The sequence below is a fragment of the Ovis aries genome, chromosome 7 (genome assembly GCF_016772045.2).
Source record: "Ovis aries strain OAR_USU_Benz2616 breed Rambouillet chromosome 7, ARS-UI_Ramb_v3.0, whole genome shotgun sequence".
Classification (NCBI taxonomy): Eukaryota; Metazoa; Chordata; class Mammalia; order Artiodactyla; family Bovidae; genus Ovis; species Ovis aries.
In genome coordinates this window covers 35,027,204-35,051,728 of record NC_056060.1, presented here as the reverse complement: position 1 = coordinate 35,051,728, position 24,525 = coordinate 35,027,204, and the positions used below count along the sequence as shown (strand labels likewise).

The following is a 24,525-nucleotide window of genomic DNA, read 5'->3' as shown; positions in this document are numbered from 1 at the left end:
CTGGTCAAGCTATACACTTACAGATAGTGGTAAAAAATGGGATATATTATTTAGGATTAGAGTCACCTTGGGTGATAAACTCTAAATACCAGGGTTAAATAGGTGGGGTAGGGGAAGCTTATTTTTGATGTTAGAGTTCAAGTATAGGCAGTCTGGGGCTGTTTTGGCTACTGTGATTCACAAAGTCCTCGAGGTCCCAGACTACTTCTGACTTCTATGAGAGGTGGCCCTCACCCTCACGGTCCAGGGTGGAGTCCTGTCATGACAGGTTCTAAGCAGTAATATGAAAGCAAAGGGGAAGGAGGGAGAAGACACCTGTCTCACCTGTCAACTGTTTTTAAAGGAAAGCTCTCAGCTGCTATAACAACATTTTTATTTCCACTGGTAGCTGCAGAGGAGACTGGGAAATATAAACTTTAATGAAATAGAGGAAGAACAAATACCAGGAAACCATGAGTAGTTTCCCCCTTAAGGGCTCAGCACCAGAAAAGAGGACCAGTTAAGAAATGCCAGTCAGAAACAAAAGCTATTAAATCTGTCCAAGTCTTGTACCCTGGCAAGTGAAAAAAATTTGTTTGCTCCTCAGGTTGAGAAGATATATAATATTGTGGCCTGACAGAGCAGGTGTTTCGCAAATCCACATCCAGGAGGGACTGTGACAGAGCCACTTGAATTGTGATTACAGTTGTAGAGGGGGATAAAATCACCTCAGTCTGAAGATATTGTTGCTGCTTATATATTGGTGGAGCGTAGATTGGGGTTTACCTACCTGGAGTCAACTAAGACAAGAGACACATTAAGAATTTCCCTTTCAACATAGGGGACAAGGGTTCTATCCCCACTTGGGGAACTAAGATCCCACTTGCCATGGGGCAACTAAGCCTGGATGCTGCAACTAGAGAACCTGTGCTCCACAACCAGAGAAGCTCAAGTACCACAACTAGAGAAAGCCCGTGGGTTGCAGTGAAGACCCAGCATAGCCAAAAACAAAAATTAAAAAATTTTAAAAAGACAAGAGCTACTGAAAAAGAACATGTTTCTGTTCATATATTTATTAAAGTGCCATCATAAAAATATCTGGTCTTAGCACAGCAGATATAAATATCTCCAAAAGAAGATTAGACAATACATGTTTATTGAACAATCTGCTTGGGCACTGCCTGTTCTTTCTAAGTATGTGACTCTCCTCATGGCCTGGAAGTGGGCTTTCCCACTAGAAGGGAATGTCCTGGCTAGGTGATCTTGGGTTTCAAACCATGCCCATTTTCTGTTGTCAATTAACAGATGGACAGTTTGGTTTGTCATTTCTCCTTCCATGAAGTTGCTTGTCATGAAACAGATAAACTCAGGTTCCTGAGTTAGCAAAGCTAAGAATGAACCCTAGATCTGTAGCAACACCATGACCTCAAACTCCCACAAGATAACCTTTTCTGAAATCATTATGTCCTGGATCCTCCTTAAACTCTGAAGGGACTCAATCAAGAAGTGAAATTGCTGAATCATATTTGCCATTTGCTCTATTACAATATCCTTCTGCCTGTGTCATTATAGCTCTTCTTAAAGGTTTTCATGAAATTTGTCTTTTGGCCTCTTGAGTTAGTGCCAACTTAATCTAAATTTGTGCAGGTTACTGTAGAATATATATATTTTAAAGTATATGACAAAAGTCATTACCTTCCAGGGTTTTATCCTCTGTTGAAAAGTCTTGTATATATAAAACAATGAAAAAGCAGTTTAGTCATGTTTGTAATCTAGTTTTCACTTGAACACAAGTAAGTGCCAGTGTTACAGAAAAAAGAATAAATATAGGGTGTCAGAAGGAAAATAGTCATTATGAGATGGAGGCATTAGGGCAAATTTTTAAGGAGAAAATGGAATTTAAGGTCTGTTCTTTTTTTTTTTAAGGCATGTTCTTAGTAGGTAGATTCTATGTATCAGTTAAGATCTATTGGTTGCAAGAAACCCAACCCAGATAAGTTTAGGTAAACGAGTTTATACTTGGAAGTCAAGGAAAAGCCATGCAGCCCAGCCTCAGCAACTAGAACTATCAGTATAAATGCTGACTGGATCATCTTTTATCCTTCCATTTCTGTCCCTCTTAGCATCTTGATATTATTTTCTGTTTCCATAAACCAGTTTTCTTCACAGTACTAGAAGGTCACTCAGGAGCTCCTGCACCAGCATCACCTGGGGTCAGAAGGTCTCTTTTCCAACGTTAGTTCAGAAAGTCCCTAGGACTAACTGACTGACCCAGTACTGGCCAGCTTTCTACCACTAGATCAGTCAGCTGAAGCTGGGGGGTTGGGGGAAGGTGGGAATGGGGAAGTTGTGTAAATACTTGTGATCAAATGAACGGGATGTGGAAGAGAGGAACATCAAGCTGAGAAAGTATAAACTCTCTTATGAGGAGAAATGAGTGTGGTTTAGGTAGATACCACCTGGGATGGTGTTGGGCCACATCCCATAGGCCCAACCTCCAAACGCATGAAACAGCCTGGAAACAGGGACAGAAACATCAAGGATTTATTGGATAGGTGATCTGAAGCAAAAGGTCCTGGAACAACACCCTACTGAGGGCTGCAAATAGAACACAGCGATCTTCCATACTTGGTGGCAGGGAGAAAAAGGCTACCATTTATAAAAGGGGGAGTTGATGTCAGGTGGTCTCCTCAGTTCCGAGGGACTAATTAATCCTATACTTAAGAGACTGGATAGTCAAGTCAGTGAATCAAGCCCCCATGGGGCTGTACAGAAAGCAAAACAGCCATCTTGAATGTCCTGACCATACAGATAAGAAATTGAGGATAAGTATGAGTAGTATAGATGGAGTAGGAGATTATGGAGGGCTTAGAATTGATGAGTGGCATGTTTGGAGGCCAAAGGAATTTTGTGTTTATCTCTGGGTGATTTTTAAATGAAATTAGACAAACCATTGTGTTCAGAGTAAGGCAATCAGCAGACTGAATGTAAATTTCATAGGGCAATAACTATTGGGGTTTCACTGGATTTGGAAAACAAGAGTGAAAGATCAAAAGAGAGCAACAAAACAAAGAGGATTTAGGGTCAGTGAGAGGTTTCAAGGAGAGAAGCCAAGGATAGCCAAGAATTTTCAGCTTAGAAGGATGTGGGCATTTACAGAAACAGAAAGGAAGAGAAGAGTTCAAATGGGTAAGTGTGATATTTTCTGTTTTCAACAAATCACATTTGAGATGCTAGTGGTATATCCTGCAGCTGAACCTGTTGTCAAGAAATTGGAAATATATGTTGGCGTTCAGGGGAAGAAATTATCCGACTGTCTGTAGATAACTCATATATAAGCTAGAAAAGAAGAAGGAGAGGGGAAAAAAAAGGAGAAGAAGAAAAGAGGAAGGCCGAAGGCTAGGTTTTGGAGACAACCTGCATTTAAGGTTGTGGGAGGAGAAAGAAGAGTCAGTAAAGTAGGAAGCTAGAAAAGGTTCAAGAAGGTAGGAGAACCAGAATCAGGTAAGTGTACAGGCTAGAGAAGTCAAAGCAGAATTTAAAGAAGGAAGAGGTGATGGTGTGAAAAAAGAGAGATGGAGGAAACTTTGAAAAGGCAGTTGTACTTGGCGAGGTCTTGGACCCTGGAATACGTGTTTAAGTGCCCTACTTTTCATTCAAAGTCAGGTAGGCTGAGTGCTTCATTCCTGCTGGCGTTTTGCTAGGTGCTGAGAACAGAAGAACATCTTCTGGACCCGAGAGCTCGCAGCGTGGCAGAGGAAGTGAGAAGTGAATGAATAATTATAATCAAGATTCGGTGTTGAAAGTGCACAGGATACAATCGAAACTCTGCAGAGTGGGCGACCCCACGGGGCCAGATTGGGAAAGGGCGGGTAGGATGGTTTGCTGTCCAAGTTTGTGGTGGGTCTCCAAAGATTCCGCGGGGTCAATTCACAGAACCAATCCTCTGAGGCCGTGGACCTCTCTTGGGCGGCTGTGGGGATGGAGCGCGAGTGAACCCTGGATCCTTAGGTGCGAAGGATGTTGGCAATATCTGGGTCCTATTTGAAAGACACGGGATGGAGTTTGCAGCCTGAAGGTGGGATGCCGGAAGGAGAGGCGAAAATCTTCTCTAAATTCTCCCCACTTTCTCACACAGGGCAGAAAAAATCTGGCGGTTGGCGATCGGGGTGGGGAAGCCTTTGGGAATATAGCCGACCAAAAAAACCCCTCAGTTCATAGAGCTCTGAGATTATTACTCTTTCCCCCATCTGCACCCAACCGGAACTCTAGAGTCATCAGGCTTGGTTTTACTCAGGACAGGAAAAACAGATGGCCCCCGCACAGGAAAAGTGGAGTACCCGGTCTGGAAAAGCGGGGAGTCGAGCGGAAGTCACTCTGAGGCGCCGGCAGGGGAGGCAAGTGAGCGCCTGCTTGGAGTTGGCGTGTCGGGAGCTTGTGAGAGTGACACGGCCCTAGCAGGTGAAGGGTAAGGGGGCTGTGGCACGGTCACGATCGCTCCCCGACTAAACACTGGGACTCTGGGGTTACTAGAATAATTCTGGGGTTACTAGAGTAACTCTGGCCACTTACTAGTTGTATGACCTCGGGTGATTTAATTTTGGAACCTCCATTTGTTTGTCTCTGCATTTGGAATAATTATAGTACCTTTCTCATCGTTGTTGTGAAAATATCAATGCACTCAGAACGGTTTCTGGCATTTCGTAAGCTTTGGGTACACAAACTTCGCTAATACTCCTCTCTTTTAGCCGCTTAGGTTACACTGTCAGGAAAACTCAGCAACTTCATCTGGAGATCATCCAGTTAATGATTTTGACTTTATGTTTATCGGTAATAGAATGAAACAAAACACTTCAATTAAAGTTATATTATTAGAGAAGTAGTAACACTATTGATAGGTTGAAAAATAGTGAATAATATTACTTACAGTCCCGTTGTCCTACACACTATTCTAAGTCTTTTTCTTCTTTGCCCCCAAATCTTTTTTGTCCATACATTTTTATACTTGTAATGTTAGTGTATATGCATTTTTTGTATATACTCCTCATTTGCCACTCACTAGTGTAACATAAGCATGGTATTCATGAGAATTCGTGTTTATGATTGTACAGATTCCATTTTAAAGGCTTATCATTTATTTCCCAAATTTCTGTATATGTAGAGGTATTACCTGTGATTCCAGGACGTGAGATCAACTGTGGTTATTTCTCCTGGTTCCCTTCTACTTTTTGTCCATGTGAAAACGTACCGTTTACAAGATGTTCATTTATTTTAGCAGACATTTGAGCATCAGTTAGGTTCAAGCCATAGTCCAAGATTAAAGCCAGGCTACTGAGGTAGACAGATAAAAGCAAGATTCTAATAGTATGTAAGGGCTGTGAGATGTATGCACAGGTTCTCATGAGAATACGGAGGGAGAGCAGTGTCAGTGCCCTCCATTCAGAAGCCACCAGGAACATCTTTATAGCTGAACAAGTTGGGCTTACTATAGTGGAAGAGAATACATAAAGCCATGGGGCATCTCATTTAAAGGGTGTTAGAAGGGACTTATTGTTGGACTTAGGTTTCTGTTATATGATTTGGGGGAAAGTAGTCGAGAGATGGAAGTAATTCTATGATTAGGAAAGAAGCTTATGTATCTAGAATGAGGCTAATGCTATGACTGGTCAGGTATGGCAGTCACTTGTATTAGCCAGGATAGTAGAATGTTTGGTCACTTTTGTAATTTTTGAGTGATGTGTTTTTGTGTATCAGACATGATTGTAGTTAAGAGCTGAGGGTATTGCCCATGAAAGTGAGAAGTGAGACCAAGGAATTGGGTGCATTTTGAAGGGCCTTGTGTACCATTTTAGGAGTTTTAATTTCTGGACAGAATTGCTGAATAAGGGGAGGGCCATCATATTTAGAAAAATCCCCTTTGTTGCCAGTCAAATGTTGGATTGGCAGAGAAGGAGGAGGTCAGAGTCAGAGAAGAGTTAGGACTTTACTAAATCCTAAAAGGTGTTCTCTGCACCAGCAATTACCTGGGGACTTGTTAGAAATACAGAATATCAGGCCCCATCCTGTGCTCACTAAATCAGGATCTGCACTTTAACAAAATTCCCATAAAATTCAAGGCACTTTAAAGTTTGAGAAGCCTCTCCCCCCTTTTTAAAAAAATTTTTTTATCCATTTTTTGGCTGTGGTGGGTCTTCGTTGCCGTGTGTGGACTTTCTCTAGTTGTGGCGAGCCAGGGCTACTCTTTGTTGTGGTGTGTGGTGGCTTCTCATGTGGTGGCTTCTCATGTGGTGGCTTCTCTTGTTGCAGAGTATGAGCTCTAGGCAAGAGGGCTTCAGTAGTTGCAGCACGTGGGCTCAGTAGTTGTGGCGTAGGGGCTTAGCTGCCTTGCTGCATTTGGGATCTTCCCGGACCAGGTATCAAACTGGTGTGCTTTGCATTGCAAGGTGAGTTCTTAACCACTGGAATACCAGGGAAGCCCAAGAAGCCCTTTGTTAGGGGAATTTCAATAGTTCTGGGAATAATCACTAAAACCCTGAACCAAGACCTAGTGGTAGTGTTGGTGGATAAATGTGGAAATATTATCTGTTTGACAAATATTATAGGCCTGCCGCATGTCTGGCACCATCCTGGGAGTTGAAAGTACTGCGGTAAAGATGGTCTCTCCCTTTAAGACACTTTCAGTCTGGCAGGGAGACTGACAAGGGAACTGGCAATAAATGGTAGCGGGAGAAAGCTTAAGCCTAGTATGCGGTGAGACCACATCGAAAGGTCTTGGTGGAGTTGAGTAATTAAGGGTTCTTTGAGGAGGTGACGGATGTCTGAGCTGAGTCTCAAAGGATAAATTAGCCAGCAGAAATCAGTAGAGGGCATTTCTGGCCTAGGAACAGCAATCTGCTAAGACATGATGCCTAGACAGGGAGTGCTGGGTGGCAGTTTGTGGAACACAGGTGTTCGCTGTGATTAGAGCAGAGTAGGGTGTGATTAGAGGCAATATCGGAAAGATGAGCAGAGGCTAGATCTGGAGGAGTCTCACTGACCCTGTGAAGAAAGTTGAGTCTTATTCTGAAGACTATGAGAGCCTCTGAAGAATTTTAGTCTGAGAAGATAAAGAATCAGTTTTGTGTTTTAGGCCCTCTGTAGATGCTGAGAGTAGTGGGGTAGATTGGAGGTAGGGGTGCACGTCTGGAATGCAGTGACTTAGGAGAGATGAGGTCATGAACCACCTGATGTAGGGAGTGAGGGAGGAGGGGCAGTCTAGAAAGGTGACCAGTCCTGTTTTGTAGATAGAGGGGTCTGGGTCCATTTTGATGTAGACTCTTAAGCAGCTGAGGCAGGTGAGCTGAGTTGTTGGATTTGGGGCATTTTTGAAGCTTTTAAAGTTCTCAGCATTCCATCTTGTTTCTCAGTACTGTATTCTTACTAGTGGGTGATTTTTTGTTTTTTGTTTCTTCTCTCTCCTCTCTGGTGAGAGAAAGATGATGAAATTAGCATTGCATATTTTATTTCATTTTCAGGGTAGCCGGAATAAGTAGGAGAGGGGATTGGTAGCCTTCCTATTTTGCCTTCCTGGTTCTTGGAGCACTGCCTGCCAGGAATCATTAAATGTTTTTGCAAGAGCAAAGTTGTTACTTCAGTATAGACATAGAAGTTATATAACTAATGTTTTACATGTAGAGAGCCAGCAGTGTCAAATGGGAACATTTAAGGCCAGGGTTCTAGTGCTTGCTTCCATACTGATTAGCGTTGTAATCTTGGGCAGGTTACTTCACCTGTTGGTGTCTATTTCCTTCTGAAAGGAAATATCTACCTGACTGCCTTATAGGAGGCTTATGTGGATTAAATGAGATAATATTTGTCAGGGTGGTTTGAAAATATTAAGAATGGCATTTAAATGTAATGGTATTATTGCTACTATGGTTTAGGTCCTATCTTTGAGGACCTCAAGTAGTGACTGATAGTCAAAACTAGTAGCTTATTAGACGTGAAGAATCTTGGGGATCTTGTCAGACTTAACTGGATCAGAGAACCCTATTATAGCCATCAATCCATCTGATCAACAGAAGAATCCCTCAAGGTAGGTAGGGGAGGTATTATCACAGCCTTTCTCCCAAGGAAATGAAGGCCAGCTTCAAGGAAAAGAAGATCAACTTCTTTGAGAGTTTTTGCTTTGAGGATAAACAGTTCTAGCTGTGCAGACTTCTGACTCCACATGCAGACTGTAATCTTAGCGCTAAAATGTCAGTTAGCCTCAATCTTGGAGTGAATTAGTTGAGTATTTTATTTTAGGAACCAATTATTTCTTTTAAAATGTAGCATAAAAATTTTCTTTAAAGTTGACACTACCTTTTGAAGCACACTCTTGAATTATTTGGGGGCTGATCATTAACTCCATGAAGGAGGTTGTGTTTCTGTTCATCTTGGCCTGTTTTCGCAAAGCAGTGGGATACATTATATACAGTGTAAACCTTTTTCTGCTCATAGTAAATATTTATAGAATTAGAAAATAACTTAATGAATTTCACAGTACATGATCTGTGTTGAATATGAAATTATGATATATTCATTGGTACACTAGTAACTCTTCACTGTCTCTTTTATTATAGGTGGAATTGGGCTATTTGCTGAAACTTCTTTCCCTGGTAGCCCTGGGAAAAATTCACATTTTTATTTTTTTTTTATCATGGCTTTGGTTCATAAATTGTTGAATGGCACTTGTATTCTCAGAAAATGTCCGAAGCCAAGAGTTGCTTCTTGTCCATTTTGGGGGACTCGCTTTGCAGACTATTGTTCCAGTAGTTTTCAGAAACCGGTGGCTGCTCCTGGCAAGGCCTCCTCTCAGAGGAAGACTAAAGGGAGTTTGGAAGAACGTCACCAGAGAGAAGTTGCTTTGGAAATAACTTCTCCTGAGGACAAGCCTGAAATTAGTTTTGATAAAGCAATTAAAGAAGAAATGAAGGACCATTTTAGGCGTTTGAAGGATGATATTGTGAAATATTGGATAGGGCCTGAAGGCCGCCCTCTGCATGAGGTCTTGATGGAACAAGCCAAGGTCGTCTGGCAATTCCGTAGCAAAGAAGATTTGGATAAGTGGACAGTAACTTCTGATAAAGCGATTGGTGGCAGAAGTGAAGTGTTCCTGAAAATGGGCAAGAATAACCAAAGTGCGCTGCTGTATGGAACTCTGAGCTCTGAGGCGCCCCAGGATGGGGAAAGTGGCCGAAGTGGGTACTGTGCTATGGTATCCAAGATTCCAAGGGTACGTGAAATTCAGGAGCTGCAGTTTTCTGGTGAACTGAGGTGGACTTCATTGTAGCACGAGCTGTAGCAGACAGGTTTTATTTCTGTAAATGACAACACCTGGTGTCTCATCTTGTGTATGGGGGTAAATAACCACTGGGCACAAGTGTAAAGTTTCATAAGCACGAGGGGAAAGCGATTCCTGAAGAGAGGCTACATGTTTCTGGACATCTATTGGCCAGGATGAGGCATACCTCTGTTTGAGGAGCCCTGAGGAGGGTAGACATTTAAATGGTAATCTGGGGAGTTTTGCATCTCCTCTGACATAGCCCACAGACCCTCTGATGGCTTGGTGTTCCTTAGAGTGGGAAGTAGGGCCAGCCTGTGGATTTTTTTTCAAGTAAACTATTTCTGTGACAGTTTCTTAGTCTTTCCTTATTTTTCTTGAGGATTTGAGGTCAGCTATTTTGTAGAATGATCCTCAATTTGGAATTTTTTGATTTTTTACCCCCTGGTTAGACTGAGGTGCTAGATTTTAGGAAAAATAAGTCGCTCAGTCGTGTCCGACTCTTTGCGACCCCATGGACAGTAGCCTACCAGGCTTCTTCGTCCATGGAATTCTCCAGGCAAGAATACTGGAGTGGGTTACCATTTCCTTCTCCAGAGGATCTTCCTGACCCAGGGATTGAACCCAGGTCTCCCGCATTGAAGGAAGAGGATAACCTCTGAGCCACCAGGGAAGCTGAGAACATAGAGTTGAAGTACACTTCCCATCATATCAGGGGTATATCCTAGCAACCTGACTCATCACTGATGTGTTAATGTTGGTCACCTGGTCAGGGTAGTGTTTGCTAGGTTACTCCATTGTTAAGTACCATTGTTAAGTACTTACCCCACCCCCCACCTCTTTTCATATTCTGTTCTTTGGAAACAAGTCACTAAGTGTACCCTACATTCAAGGCGTGGGGTAGGGTATGGGATTAAGTTCTATATCCTGGAAGGGGTAGTATTTTCATAAATTATTTGAGATTTCAATTCTTCACAAAGGAAGGTTTTTTTTCTTCTCCCACATTTATTTATGTATTCAGTCATTTAGAATGGACTTACACTTTGGGTTATGATCCAATACCGTGTTATTTATTTTGTTCTTCAAATTGTTCCAGCTTTGGCCACTGGGAGCTCTTTCAGATTATACCTGTCCCTTTGACTTGCCACCATCCTTTTGTTTTTTTGAGCACTTTTTGGCACTGTAAGATGCCATAGCTCATTTCGTATTTTTCTCTGTTCCAACCCTGCTGCTACTGCTAAGTCATTTCAGTTGTGTCCGACTCTGTGCGACCCCATAGACAGCAGCCCACCAGGCTTTGCCATCCCTGGGATTCTCCAGGCAAAAACACTGGAGTGGGTTGCCATTTCCTTCTCCAATGCTTGAAAGTGAAAGTGAAAGTGCCAACCCTAGAATTAGCCATTTCTCAAAGAAGCCCTCATTTATTTTTAAATGGTATTAGAAACCAAGATCTGTTTTGACACTATATTTAGGACCTCTCGGTGGACACAGCTAGGAAATATATATTTGCATATCAGCTTGTGGAAACACATCTGTAACTATATATACTAAGCTAAGTATGAGTTCATACTGATGCTTTGACTCTAATCCAGTACCACATGATTTACTCTAGCCTCCTCCCTCTTGTGTGTTGATAACTTCTGTCTGTAATGGTGTGAAACCTGTCTCCCACCATTTACCATACATTTACTTATTAATTCAACCCTACATGGAAAGCCGTTTCAAAATTTACAACCCATAACCCTGTGAGAATCATCTTTACCAACTAGCATACAATGCTTATGTATAGTATTTGTCGTTAGTCTTCTGGTTTCCAGTCAGAACACCATTTTCCAAAGCTGCTTAGGTCAGCTCCTTTGTCTCACCACCAGCCTGTTGCTTTTTGCAAATTTGCTGATCAGCGGTTGTTTCAGGGCTGCTCTGGACAGGCTCCTGTGCCTGGTAGTGGCCACAACCATTGGTTGTTTGCTTGGTTATGGTAGAAAAGCAAATGGTAGGAATAGTATTAGACCCTCTCTCAAGATAATCCTGAAGAAGAAAGGAAAGTGTCCTTTCAGCAGTAACAAAGGTGCATGGAAGATTTTATTTCAGGCCTTGAAAATCCACAGAATGGATTTGGTCAGTCCACAGTAGAAAATAATTCTGTGATAACCTGTGGAATAATGAAAATAGTTGATAACATTGGTAAATGTATCCTGCCAGTTCTTGTGCTAATTATATACATTATCTCTTTTATTCCCGACATCAATCTTGTAAGGTATAACCATCTCACTTTTACAGATGAGGAAACAGGCTTGGGGAGATTCTGTAGTTTGTCTAAAATTGTTTGGCTAGTAAGTAAGAGTTCATATCTGAGCATTGGTATTATTGAAATCAGAGGAGCTCTAAAGTAACAAATACCTTTGGAAACTAATACTACATTCTGCTTTCAAAGAGAGACCATTTAGGTAGTTTCTAAGAACATAGATTTTGGAGTTAAACAGCACTGGATCTACCAGTTATGCGTTGAGTGCTCAGTTGATTCATCTATAAAATGGAAAACAATGATAGCTCCTCTATTTCATAGGGCTATTGTGAAGATTAAATTATGCATGCCAAGTGGTTAATGTATATTTTCAATGGATGGTAGCTGTTAAAATAATATTGGTTTTAAAAATTGAGGTCTAGAATTCCCTGGCAGTCCAGTAATTAGGACTCTGTGCTTCTACTGCAGGGGCACAGGTTCCGATCCCTAGTCAGTGAACTAAGGTCCCTCATGCTATGTGGCCAACAACAAAAACACAACTTGAGGTGTTTCATAGTTTTCTGATTTAAGGGGAGGCAGTTTCAGTAAAATGGCCCACTCAGAAGCCATTGCTCTCTAGACCCAGGGAAAGAAAATACGTGCAGTAATTCATTTCTATTCAGTGACACACGTGTCTATCCCATGTAAACATTGTCCTGTGCAAATCATGCCTTCAACATTAACTTAGAAACATTTAACTAGGTCCGTATTTTGTGCTAAAATAAGAGTCATCAGATTTATCTGCCTTCATAAAGTGGTAGAAAGCAGAAAAAGGCAGGAAAATGGCTTGTTGATCCTTTTGATGCTGTAAAAGGTGATGGTGACTCACATTTTGCTAATAGTGGAAAATGAGGTGAAATTAACATTCTTTTCTGTACCTTAGGGCCCTTTTGAAATGAAGAGATCTTACGATTGGTCCCAGTTCAACACTCTCTATCTCCGTGTCCGTGGAGATGGTCGACCTTGGATGGTGAATATCAGGGAGGACACAGATATAATCCAGAGGAAGGATCAGATGTACAGTTACTTCATGTTCACCCGTGGAGGGCCCTACTGGCAGGAGGTCAAGGTAACAACAGCACAAGTCTTTTCTTGTGTGAAAAAGAGGTCTTTTGGTCATGGTTACATTGTAGTTTTCTTATTAATTCCTCTTGGACTATGGGAAGGGAAAGAAGGAAGAGGACCTAAAGGCAAGATTTACATAATTGATCTTTTTCTTTCATTAATATAAATGTTCGCTTCAGTTCAGTTCAGTCGCTCAGTCGTGTCCGACTCTTTGCGACCCCATGAATCGCAGCATGCCAGGCCTCCCTGTCCATCACCATCTCCCGGAGATCACTCAGACTCACGTCCATTGAGTCAGTGATGCCATCCAGCCATCTCATCCTCTGTCGTCCCCTTCTCCTGCTACCCCCAGTCCCTCCCAGCATCAGAGTCTTTTCCAATGAGTCAACTCTTTGCATGAGGTGGCCAAAGTATGGGAGTTTCAGCTTTAGCGTCATTCCTTCCAAAGAATTCCTTCCCAGGGCTGATCTCCTTCAGAATGGACTGGTTGGATCTCCTTGCAGTCCAAGGGACTCTCAAGAGTCTTCTCCAACACCACAGTTCAAAAACATCAATTCTTCGGCGCTCAGCCTTCTTCACAGTCCAACTCTTCACATCCATACATGACCACAGGAAAAACTGTAGCCTTGACTAGATGGACCTTAGTCCGCAAAGTAATATCTCTGCTTTTGAATATGCCATCTAGGTTGGTCACAACTTTTCTTCCAAGGAGTAAGCATCTTTTAATTTCATGGCTGCAGTCACCATCTGCAGTGATTTTGGAGCCCAAAAAAATGAAGTCTGGCACTGTTTCCACTGTTTCCCCATCTATCTCCCATGAAGTGATGGGACCGGATGCCATGATCTTTGTTTTCTGAATGTTGAACTTTAAGCCAGCTTTTTCACTCTCCTCTTTCACCTTCATCAAGAGGCTGTTTAGTTCCTCTTCACTTTCTGCCATAAGGGTGGTGTCATCTGCATATCTGAGGTTATTGATATTTCTCCAGGCAATCTTGATTTCAGCTTGTGTTTCTTCTAGTCCAGCGTTTCTCATCATGTACTCTGTATAGAAGTTAAATAAGCAGGGTGACAATATACAGCCTTGACGTACTCCTTTTCCTATTTGGAACCAGTCTGTTGTTCTATGTCCAGTTCTAACTGTTGCTTCTTGACCTGCATACAGATTTCTCAAGAGGCAGGTCAGGTGGTTTGGTATTCCCATCTCTTTCAGAATTTTCCACAGTTTATTGTGATCCACACAGTCAAAGGCTTTGGCATAGTCAATAAAGCAGAAGTAGATGTTTTTCTGGAACTCTTGCTTTTTCCATGACCCAGCGGATGTTGGCAATTTGATCTCTGGTTCCTCTGCCTTTTCTATAAACCAGCTTGAACATCAGGAAGTTCACAGTTCACGTATTGCTGAAGCCTGGCTTGGAGAATTTTGAGCGTTACTTTACTAGCATGTGAGATAAGTGCAGTTGTGCGGTAGTTTGAGCATTCTTTGGCATTGCCTTTCTTTGGGATTGGAATGAAGACTGACCTTTTCCAGTCCTGTGGCCACTGCTGAGTTTTCCAAATTTGCTGGCATACTGAGTGCAGCACTTTCATAGCATCATCTTTCAGGATCTGAAATAGCTTGCTAATCAGTAAATACTTTTTAAAAAATATTATTTATGTTTGGTTGCACTGAGTCTTCATTGTTGTGTGGGCTTTCCCTAGCTGCAGTGAGCAAGGACTGCTTTTCATTGTAGTGCGTGGGCTTCTCACTGCGGTGGCTTCTCTTGTGGAACATATGCCTTAGAGTGTGTGGGTTCAGTGCTTATAGCTCTCGGGCTTAGTAGTTGTGACGCATGGGCTTAGTTGTTCCACAGCATATGGGATCTTCCCAGACCAGGGATCGAACCCGTGTCTCCTGCGTTGGTAGATGATTCCTATGTACCATGCTACCAGGGAAGTACTCCAGTAAATACTTTTGATAAGGGTATGGCCAGGTCCATGCAGAGTCATAAGCATATCTCTGCTCTGTGCACAAGTACTGTAGGTGATTCTTTTTAAGTTCCTGCCATATCATTTCTTCAGGCAACTGTACCTAGCTAGTGTCCCTAGTTGAGTAGAAAGGTTCCCTTAAGAGGAATAAATACTTCATACTTTACGTTATCAACGGTTTTATTCTATTTATTTCTTCGTACTATAAGGCGGTCATATTTTGTAGGGAGAAGAAACTTTTAGAAGGTAAAAAATGTTAACCCGAAGGAAAATAAATGGAGATTCAGGGAATGAGGGCAAAACCAAGTGTGCATTCCTTTCTTCTGTCTATTGAAGGTTTTTAATCTATAAATTCAAAAGAAAGTCTCCATTTTGCTCATACTTAAACCTAAGAGTCATCCTGGATTCCTTTCACCCCAACCCACATCCAGTGTTAACGACTTCTTTCACATTTCCTTCCAAAATACATGTCTATTTCTAGCTATCTCTTCCACTCTCACCCTAGTTTAGGCCTTGGGATTACTGCAAGAGCTTTTTTTGTCCTCTTAGCTCCTAAAGTCCACTGTGCACACACAGCCAGAGTGATCTTTCTAAAGCATAGTTCAGATTACATCACTCACATGCTTAAAACCCTCCAGCGATCTCTCCTTATTAGAATACAGTCCAAACTCTTTGCCATGACCCTGGGGCCTATAGTAGCAGACCTGGTCTTCATCTTCAGTCTCTCCTCCTCCTCCTGCCCTCTTCCATACGGCCCCTTTTGTGTGTGTCAAACTCAGATTTACTTCTGTCAGAGCCTTTGTGTTTCATGCTGTATCCTATGGGCATGCTCTTCATGTGCTTTCTCTTTATCAATCACTTCTCAGCCCAAAAGTCACCTCAGAGAGGCCTTTCCTGATCCCTCTAGCTAGAGTTGCATCCTCTCACACAATAATAATATCCTGTTCTTTTTTTCTCCCACTCTAGTACTCTTGCCTGGAAAATCCCATGGACGGAGGAGCCTGGTATGCTGCAGTCCATGGGGTCGCTGAGAGTTGGACACAACTCAGTGACTTCACTTTGACTTTTCACTTTGATGCACTGGAGAAGGAAATGGCAGCCCACTCCAGTGTTCTTGCCTGGAGAATCCCAGGGACAGCGGAGCCTGGTGGGCTGCCGTCTATGGGGTCGCACAGAGTCAGACATGACTGAAGCGACTTAGTAGCAGTAGCAGCAGCAGAGCTAACCATTAAGTACAATTATTTGTTTATTCAGTTGTCAGTTTATTGTCATTGTCTACTCTGCTCCTCTGGAACATAAATTCTGTAAATTTTGAGAGCAGGGACTTTGTATTGTTCATAGCTGTTTCCCTTGTACCTAGAGCAGTGCAGTGCCTCGCATATAATAGGCATTACATACATATCTGAGCTTCCCATATGGCTCAGTGGTAAAGAATCCACCTGCCAATGCAGGAGATGGGTTTGATCCTTGGGTTGTGAGGATCCCCTGGAGGAGGAAATGGCAATCCACTCCAGTATTCCTGCCTGGGAAAACCCATGGACAGAGGAGCCTGGTGGGCTACAGTCCATGGGATCACAAAGAGTCAGAGGCTGACTGAGCAACTGAGTACGCACACACACAGATATGTATCTATACACTAATATAGACATGTATCCCAAAATTACTATATATGTAACACTTGTATGCAAGTAATGGATAAATAAAACAAGTATTTCATTATAGAAATTCTAGAAAATGCAGAAAAGGAAAATAATTTTGTGTTCCCATTACCCAGAAATAAAATACTATTTTTTATTTTAGTATGTACCTTCAGACTTTTCTATTTACATTTTTTTTAGGAAAATAATATTGTGCCAGTGCTATTTTACAACATATATTTTTCACTGAACTGAATTTTATGAACAATTTTCTGTTGAAATATATTTCTATATCAGTTTTAATATCTACACAAATATAAATAGACACTTATTTAATCCATCCTCTATTGTTGTACATTTAGATTGTATTCAGAGATTTTCTCTGTTACATCAAACTCTGAGGTAACATCCTGAGTTATTTTAAGATTTTTTCCTGGAAATAAAATACCTAGAAAAAAATGATACATACATTTTTAAGAGCTTTGATGCACATTGCCAAATTATTCTCTAGTATCATTACCATTTAATCATTAGCAATTAGTTATTACTTTCTTTCCTGAAGTTACATGTTCTGGTCTTTGGCTGGAAATAATAGTTGTTTGCAACACCTTTCTTTAAATTATTAAGGGAAGTATTGGGGAAGAGATTTTTAAAAATTAAATGTTATTAATTGCTGTTTACTTCTTCATAAATAATTCTCCCTTAGTAAATAGAAGTGAGATGTGCAAGTATTTACACTGATTATAGAAAGAAAACAGAGCAAAGTGATGGAAAAATTATGCATGCTAGTGTCATTTGTAGAGAGAAAACAATTGTTTATCTTTTTTTTTTTTAAAGCAAATCGTACAGACTTAATGCTCCTTCTTAGCTTCATTTTTTTCCAGGCTAAAAGATTCCCTTAGTGTGGACAGTGATCTTATCAAATTATGTGACAAAAAGACAAAAGGCTAGGGGCGGGGTAGGTGACACATGCTCCTTGAATACATTTGGAATAATGAGGCAGTTTAAGTGCTAAACCAGGATGCAAAATGACAAACTGGGGTGTCCCTTCCAGGTTTGCTTAACAGAAATGAAGGGAGCAGGTGAAATGAGGATGTGACTGCACTTGAATTTGCTTTCTGAATAACATGATCTTATGCAATGGTGGTTTATTAAATGAACTTTGAATTGAGTTTGTTTGCTTCCCTCATAGCTCAGTTGGTAACGAATCCGCCTGCAATGCAGGAGACCCCGGTTTGATTCCTGGGTCAGGAAGATCTGCTGGAGAAGGTATAGACTACCCACTCCAGTATTCTTGGGCTTCCCTTGTGGCTCAGCTGGTAAAGAAACCACCTGCAAGGTGGGAGATCTGAGTTCAATCCCTGGGTTGGGAAGATCCCCTGGAGACGGGAAAAGCTATCCACTCCAGCATTCTGGCATGGAGAATTCCATGGACTGTATAGTCCATGGGGTCACAAAAAGCTGGACACGACTAAGCGACCTTCACTTTCACTTTATGTCAACAAGTGTTTTGGGTAATAAATAATCTGACATTTTGTTTTTTAATTCACTTTTTTTTGGTTCAAAAATCAAAATAATATAGATATATGTACAAATAATTCTCACTCCCATTCAGTTCCCTTCTACCCTCCCCCCCACCCTCTATAGGCAACTATGTTTATTAGTTTCTTGCATAGGTTTACAGTTCTTTTTAATAAGCAAATATATATGCACATATACTTCATTTTAATTTTTTTTTAGTAAAAATAGTAGTATGCTTTATGCACCTTTTGTACAGGTTTATATTTTTAAAATTTAGATCCTGGAAAGATTCCATATCACTACATGTAATTATTCTTCGTTTTTTGTTATTTTGTTTGGTATTTTCTGTATGTGGGTATCCAATAGTTGATTGAAATAGTCCTTTATTGATAGACACTTGGGTTGTTCCCAGTTGCTACAGTAAATTTATTAGTTTTTTTGGAGGCATTTCAAAAATTTCTTTTTAGGGAAACTCTCTGGCAGTGCAGTGGTTAGGACTTGGCTTTCACTACCAGGGCTCGGGTTCAGTCCCTGGTCAGAGAGCTAAGATCCCACAAGCTGCACTGCATGGCCAAAAAAATTTTGTTTTTTATAACACAAATGATGTTTACCCTGTAGATTTTGTCTGTATCTTCCTTTTTACTAATAATATATTGTGGACGTCTTCCCACAGCATCAGGTATAGATCTGTTAATACTGCATTTTTGAAATTAGGCGTATAATGTTTAGTTACATGATTGCACCATAATTTATTCAACTATTCCTCTATTTTTCCTTTCTTCATCATTGTTATTAGAAAAAGCTGCATCTTTATGTGTTTGTTGGAGTTTATCTGTAATATAAATTTCTAAAAGTGAAATTGGCAGGTCAGGTTATAGCTTTTCAAATTTTCTTAGGTATTGCTGTTAGTTTCCTATTGCTGTGTTAAAAATACCACAGACTTCGCAGCTTCAAACAACATATTTGTTAGCTCACTTTCTATAAGCCACAGATTAGACAGCCTATGGCCAGGTTCAGTGTTGAGGGCCTTCTAAGGCTGATATCACAAGGTGTCAGCTGGGCTGTATTCTTGGAGGCTCTGGGGAAGAATCCACTTCCAAGCTTATTCTGATTATTGGCCTGATTGAGTTCCTGTGGTTGTTTTCTTTACTGGTTGTCAGCCGGAAGCCACTCTTGTGTCCTGTAAGCAGCCCACACTCCTTGCCATTGAGCTTCTCCGTCTTCAAAGCCAGCAGTGGAGAATCTCCCTCACTTCCCCGTTTGAATCCCTCTGATGCTTCTAACCCTCACAAAAGGCATTTTTATGAGCTCAAGTGATTGCACACCTACAGAGGATCATCTTCCCTCTGTTAAGGTCAGCTGATTTGGGACCCGACTTCTGTGGAGTCCCTTCACAGCAGCACTAAGATTAGGGTCTGAATACCTGGCAGAAGGTGTGTGTGCACTGAAAGCTGGACATCTCTGGGGTCATCTTAGAATCCGGCGTGCCACAACTGTCAGCTGTTCTCTAAGAGTTGGGCTAATTTGCAGTCCGCCTAACAGTATACAGATGTGCCTATTTCTCCCATCTCCATTTTTCTGTTGGGTTGTTTGATCTTTTTCTTAGTTATCTATAAAAGTTTTGTGTTTAGGATACTTTTATTTTTGCCACCAGAAAGTTGTACTCTTTTATTTTTTCCTTTGGGACTTCTGGCTTGCAAAGGTTTACAATTGTTTTCTTGTAATACTTAGATTAGTTCATTAAATTTTTTTCCCATCTGTTATCCAAACAAGCCATTTGTTGTAACGTCACATGTTAGGTAATTTTAGAATTAAATTTAAAGCATTATTATTTTATCATTGGAGTTCTATGTAAATGCCTCAGTTGCTTACATTTCAGCTTTGAAGTCAATGGTTTTTTCTTTCAGATTCCTTTCTCCAAATTTTTCTTCTCTAACCAAGGACGAATCCGGGATGCCCAGTACCAGCTTCTGCTTGACAAGGTGACATTTTCCTGTATTTTCACTCAGAACTGTATTGTGTGTGTGCTTAGTTGTGTCTGACTCTTTGGGACCCTGTGGTCTGTAGCCCACCAGGCTCCTCTGTCCATGGGATTTCCCAGGCAAGAATGCTGGAGAGGGTTGCCATTACCTTCTCAAGGGAGTCTTCCCAATGCAGCGTTAACACCTGAGTCTCTTGTGTCGCCTGCATTGGCAGGTGAATTCCTTACCACTAGCGCCACCTGGGAAGACCATATAGATTCAGTTCAGCTCAGTTGCTCAGTCGTGTCTGACTCTGCGACCCCATGAACTGTAGTACTCCAGGCTTCCCTGTCCATCACCAATTCCTGGAGCTTGCTCAAACTCATGTCCATTGAGTTGGTGATGCCATCCAACCATCTCATCCTCTGTCGTCCCCTTCTCCTCCTGCCTTCAATCTTTCTCAGCATCAGGGAAAGACTGTTTTATTACCTTTAGTGAAATAGAACTGTGAGGATTATTTCAGTTCATTTTTGAAGGCTGGCAAATGAAAGATGAGATAAGAAAGCCTTCCTCAGTGATCAATGCAAAGAAATAGAGGAAAACAATAGAATGGGAAAGACTAGAGATCTCTTCAAGAAAATTAGAGATACCAAGGGAACATTTCATGCAAAGATGGGCTGTATAAAGGACAAATGGTATGGACCTAACAGAAGCAGAAGATATTAAGAAGAGGTGGCAAGAATACACAGAACTGTACAAAAAAGAGCTTCATGACCCAGATAATCATGATGGTGTGATCACTCACCTAGAGCCAGACATCCTGGAATGTGAAGTCAAGTGGGCCTTAGAAAACATCACTAGGAACAAAGCTAGTGGAGGTGATGGAATTCCAGTTGGGCTATTTCAAATCCTGAAAGATAATGCTATGAAAGTGCTGCACTCAGTATGCCAGCAAATTTGGAAAATTCAGCAGTGGCCACAGGACTGGAAAAGGTCAGTCTTCATTCCAATCCCAAAGAAAGGCAATGCCAAAGAATGCTCAAACTACCGCACAATTGCACTCATCTCACACACCAGTAAAGTAATGCTCAAAATTCTCCAAGCTAGGCTTCAGCAATACGTGAACTGTGAACTTCCTGATGTTCAAGCTGGTTTTAGCAAAGGCAGAGGAACCAGAGATCAGATTGCCAACATCCGCTGGATCATGGAAAAAGCAAGAGAGTTCCAGAAAAACATCTATTTCTGCGTTATTGACTATGCCAAAGCCTGTGACTGTGTGGATCACAATAAACTGTGGAAAATTCTGAAAGAGATGGGAATATCAGACCACCTGACCTGCCTCTTGAGAAACCTGTATGCAGGTCAGGAAGCAACAGTTAGAGCTGGACATGGAACAACAGACTGGTTCCAAATAGGAAAAGGAGTACGTCAAGGCTGTATATTGTCACCCTGCTTATTTAACTTCTGTGCAGGGTACAGCATGAGAAACGTTGGGCTGGAAGAAGCACAAGCTGGAATCAAGATTGCCTGGAGAAATATCAATAACCTCAGATATGCAGATGACACCACCCTTATGGCAGAAAGTAAAGAGGAACTGAAAAGCCTCTTGATGAAAGTGAAAGAGGAGAGTGAAAAAGTTGGCTTAAAGCTCAACATTCAGCAAACGAAGATCATGGCATCTGGTCCCATCACTTTATGGGAAATAGATGGGGAAACAGTGTCAGACTTTATTTTTGGGGCTCCAAAATCACTGCAGATGGTGATTGTAACCATGAAATTAAAAGACACTTACTCCTTGGAAGAAAAGTTATGACCAACCTAGATAGCATATTCAAAAGCAGAGACATTACTTTGCCGACTAAGGTCCGTCTAGTCAAGGCTATGGTTTTCCAGTGGTCATGTATGGATGTGAGAGTTGGACTGTGAAGAAGGCTGAGCGCCGAAGAATTGATGCTTTTGAACTGTGGTGTTGGAGAAGACTCTTGAGAGTCCCTTGGACTGCAAGGAGATCCAACCAGTCCATTCTGGAGATCGGCCCTGGAATTTCTTTGGAGGGAATGATGCTGAAGCTGAAACTCCAGTACTTTGGCCACCTCATGCAAAGAGTTGACTCATTGGAAAAGACTCTGATGCTGGGAGGGATTGGGGGCAGGAGGAGAAGGGGACGACAGAGGATGAGATGGCTGGATGGCATCACTGACTCGATGGACGTGAATCTGAGTGAACTCCGGGAGTTGATGATGGACAGGGAGGCCGGGCATGCTGCGATTCATGGGGTCGCAGAGTTGTACATGAGTGAGTGACTGAACTGAACTGAAATGAAAGATGAAAATTCCTACTTAAGTATTCTCCTGTTATACCTAGACAAATGCTGACTCAGAACTGTCCTGTGAATCCTACCCCTGCTTGGAGGAATTTCAGTGTAGTCATGCCTACATTTTACTTTAGCTTTAAAACAGAGTTCAGGGGAGCTTCAAGGAACCTCCATTAGACATCCACTTTTACTTATTAGTTTTAAGTGGCACTGTTTTAAAGAGAGAAGTAGAATGTGGAAAGAAAAGCAGTCATGTACGTCTTATAATTTTCTACAGCACTTGAGTACTATGGTATACATGTTAAGGGCTGATAGTATGTACATGAAGCTATAGTAATTACAGAATTTTAAAACTCCAGGGAAAACAACAGCGTACAAGATTTTGATCAATTTCTCTGTTTTAAATTTAGATCTCATCTATTGGATTCACCCTGGCTGATAAAGTGGATGGTCCATTTTTCTTGGAAATAGATTTTATTGGAGTATTTACAGATCCAGCCCACACAGAAGAATTTGCCTATGAAAATTCTCCAGAGCTTAATCCAAGACTTTTTAAATAGTGATCATGTGGTATTTCTGTATTGCTGAGGGTAGTAGAATCCACAGTGACACAAAAATAAAGTATTTTTAAAATGGTGTCCAAACAGTGGCTGTATGTCTTCCCTAAGACATAGGTAAATGCTGCTGAGAGGAACCAACCAGTTAAGTGATACCTTAACTTAAAGAATGTAAGTAATGATGCAGAGTTACTATGTAAACAACTGTTTTGGGTTAGAGTGATTCCTGTTAGGAATAGTTCCTATACTTAATAGGTGGTTCCCAAAACAGGGAGGCTCTGAAATGACTGTTGATGGCCTTCTACCATTCTATTCCCTATACGTTTCTTCTGTTTTCTCATCTAGCTATCAGGAGAGGAGACTGCTGTAGAAAACATTAAGATAAAGATGCTATAGAAGTCACTGGGGAAAAAATACCTGTTTTATTTTGCCTGGGCTTCTGTAACAAATCACCGTAGACTAGGTGGCTTAAACGAAACACATGTGTATTTCTCCCAGTTCTAGAGTCGGGGAAGTCCAGTATCAAGGTGCCTGCCTGCCTGGTGTCTGGTGAGTGCTTCCTGGCTGTAGACAGCTGCCTTCTTACTATATCCCTACATGAAGAGAACAGGTTCTGGTCTCTTCATATAATAGCATTAATCCTGTCATGAGGGCTCCACCCATATGACCTGATTACCTCCCAAAGGCCTCCAAGTGCACCTTTAAGTACCAAGTCACATTGGGGATTAGGATTTTCAACATATGAATTAGGAGGGAGTGGTGGCCACAAACATGCAGTCCCTAACATCTACATTGCTTGTGCTCCAAAGATGCATGATCCTTGGCCGCTTCCCCAGTCATTTTAAGTATCAGAGATCGCATGTGCCAGAAACAAGACCCCGATAAAGTTTAAACTGATCAATTCTTGTCCTGTTAGAGGAGATGGGAAACTATATGATATAGCCAGAGTATCCGAGAGCCAATTTTAAGATAAGAATACACAAGGCTGACAGCTTTTCCATCATTTTGGCCTAAAATATTTTCATGTAATTATTTGTCTTTATCAGCTTTATTGAGGTATAATTTACATAACAAAGTTCATCTGTTTTAAGTGTATAAACTCAATGATTTTTCGGGGGGGGGGGAATACTATGCAGCTTGCAGGATCATAGTTCCCCAGTCAGGGGTTGAAGCTGGGGCCACAGCAGTGAAAGCACGATGTCTTCACCATTGGACCTCCAGAATTGTGCAGTCTTTATGCAGCTAATTTTAGGAAATTTCTGTCAGCTTCCCTGGTGGCTCAGATGGTAAAGCATCTGCCTGCAACATAGGAGACATGGGTTCGATCCCTGGGTCAGGAAGATCCCTTGGAGATGGAAATGGCAACCTGCTCCAGTATCTTTGCCTGGGAAATCCCATGGACAGAGGAGCATTGGCAGGCTATACTCCATGGGGTCTCAAGAATCAGACACGACTTAGTGACTAAAACACCTAAACTCTTCATTCCCATCTCAGCCCCATAATCACTGATCTACTTTCTGTGTTAAGTTTGTGTCTGGCTTCTTTTCACTTTGCATAACATCTTTGATGTTCATCCACGTTGCATTATCAGTATTTCACTTTTTAGTGCTTTAATCCATCCATTGATAGACAGTTGGATTTCTCTCTGCTTTTTGGCTACTGAATAAAAGTGCTATAAATATTTGCACGTTTTGGTGTTGACATGTGTTTTCATTTCTTAGGAGAATTTCTGGGTCATCTGATAGATGTATATTTAAATTTTTAAAGAAACTACAAAGCTGTTTTCCAAAATAGTTATCATTTTCCCTTTATGGTAGCAGGGTAGTTTCTTGATTGATCTGGTCTCTGCCTCTTGATAGCAAAATCTGAGTTTATTGAGCACCCAGCAGTATGCCATATTCTGTGCCATGTTCTCTGGGCTCATATGTGTATAAAAAT

General features: G+C 41.4%; 1 protein-coding gene across 5 annotated transcripts; it reads left to right on the top strand.

Annotated features, from left to right (window-relative positions):
* Nucleotides 1-3,431: 3,431 nt before the first annotated feature.
* On the top strand, nucleotides 3,432-24,274 carry NDUFAF1 (NADH:ubiquinone oxidoreductase complex assembly factor 1). 5 transcript variants are annotated; one of them, XM_060419068.1, is made up of 5 exons: nucleotides 3,432-3,483; nucleotides 8,583-9,235; nucleotides 12,451-12,636; nucleotides 19,663-19,737; nucleotides 22,441-24,274. In XM_060419068.1, exons 2-5 carry the CDS (start codon nucleotides 8,660-8,662, stop codon nucleotides 22,588-22,590), a joined length of 987 nt encoding a protein of 328 aa, XP_060275051.1. In that variant the 5' UTR covers nucleotides 3,432-3,483; nucleotides 8,583-8,659; the 3' UTR covers nucleotides 22,591-24,274. The 5 variants fall into 5 exon arrangements, with proteins under 5 accessions (XP_060275051.1, XP_004010513.3, XP_012036624.3 ...); XM_004010464.5 differs by lacking the exon at nucleotides 3,432-3,483 and adding an exon at nucleotides 4,354-4,440; XM_012181234.4 differs by lacking the exon at nucleotides 3,432-3,483 and adding an exon at nucleotides 4,354-4,447.
* Nucleotides 24,275-24,525: the final 251 nt, after the last annotated feature.

Bases quoted from the DNA above. Each gene is read 5' to 3' on its own strand.
- NDUFAF1 (XM_060419068.1), top strand. From the start codon at position 8,660: ATGGCTTTGGTTCATAAATTGTTGAATGGCACTTGTATTCTCAGAAAA. The intron at 9,236-12,450 runs GTACGTGAAATT...TCTGTACCTTAG, and splicing joins TGGTATCCAAGATTCCAAGG to GGCCCTTTTGAAATGAAGAG. The intron at 19,738-22,440 runs GTGACATTTTCC...TTTTAAATTTAG, and splicing joins ACCAGCTTCTGCTTGACAAG to ATCTCATCTATTGGATTCAC.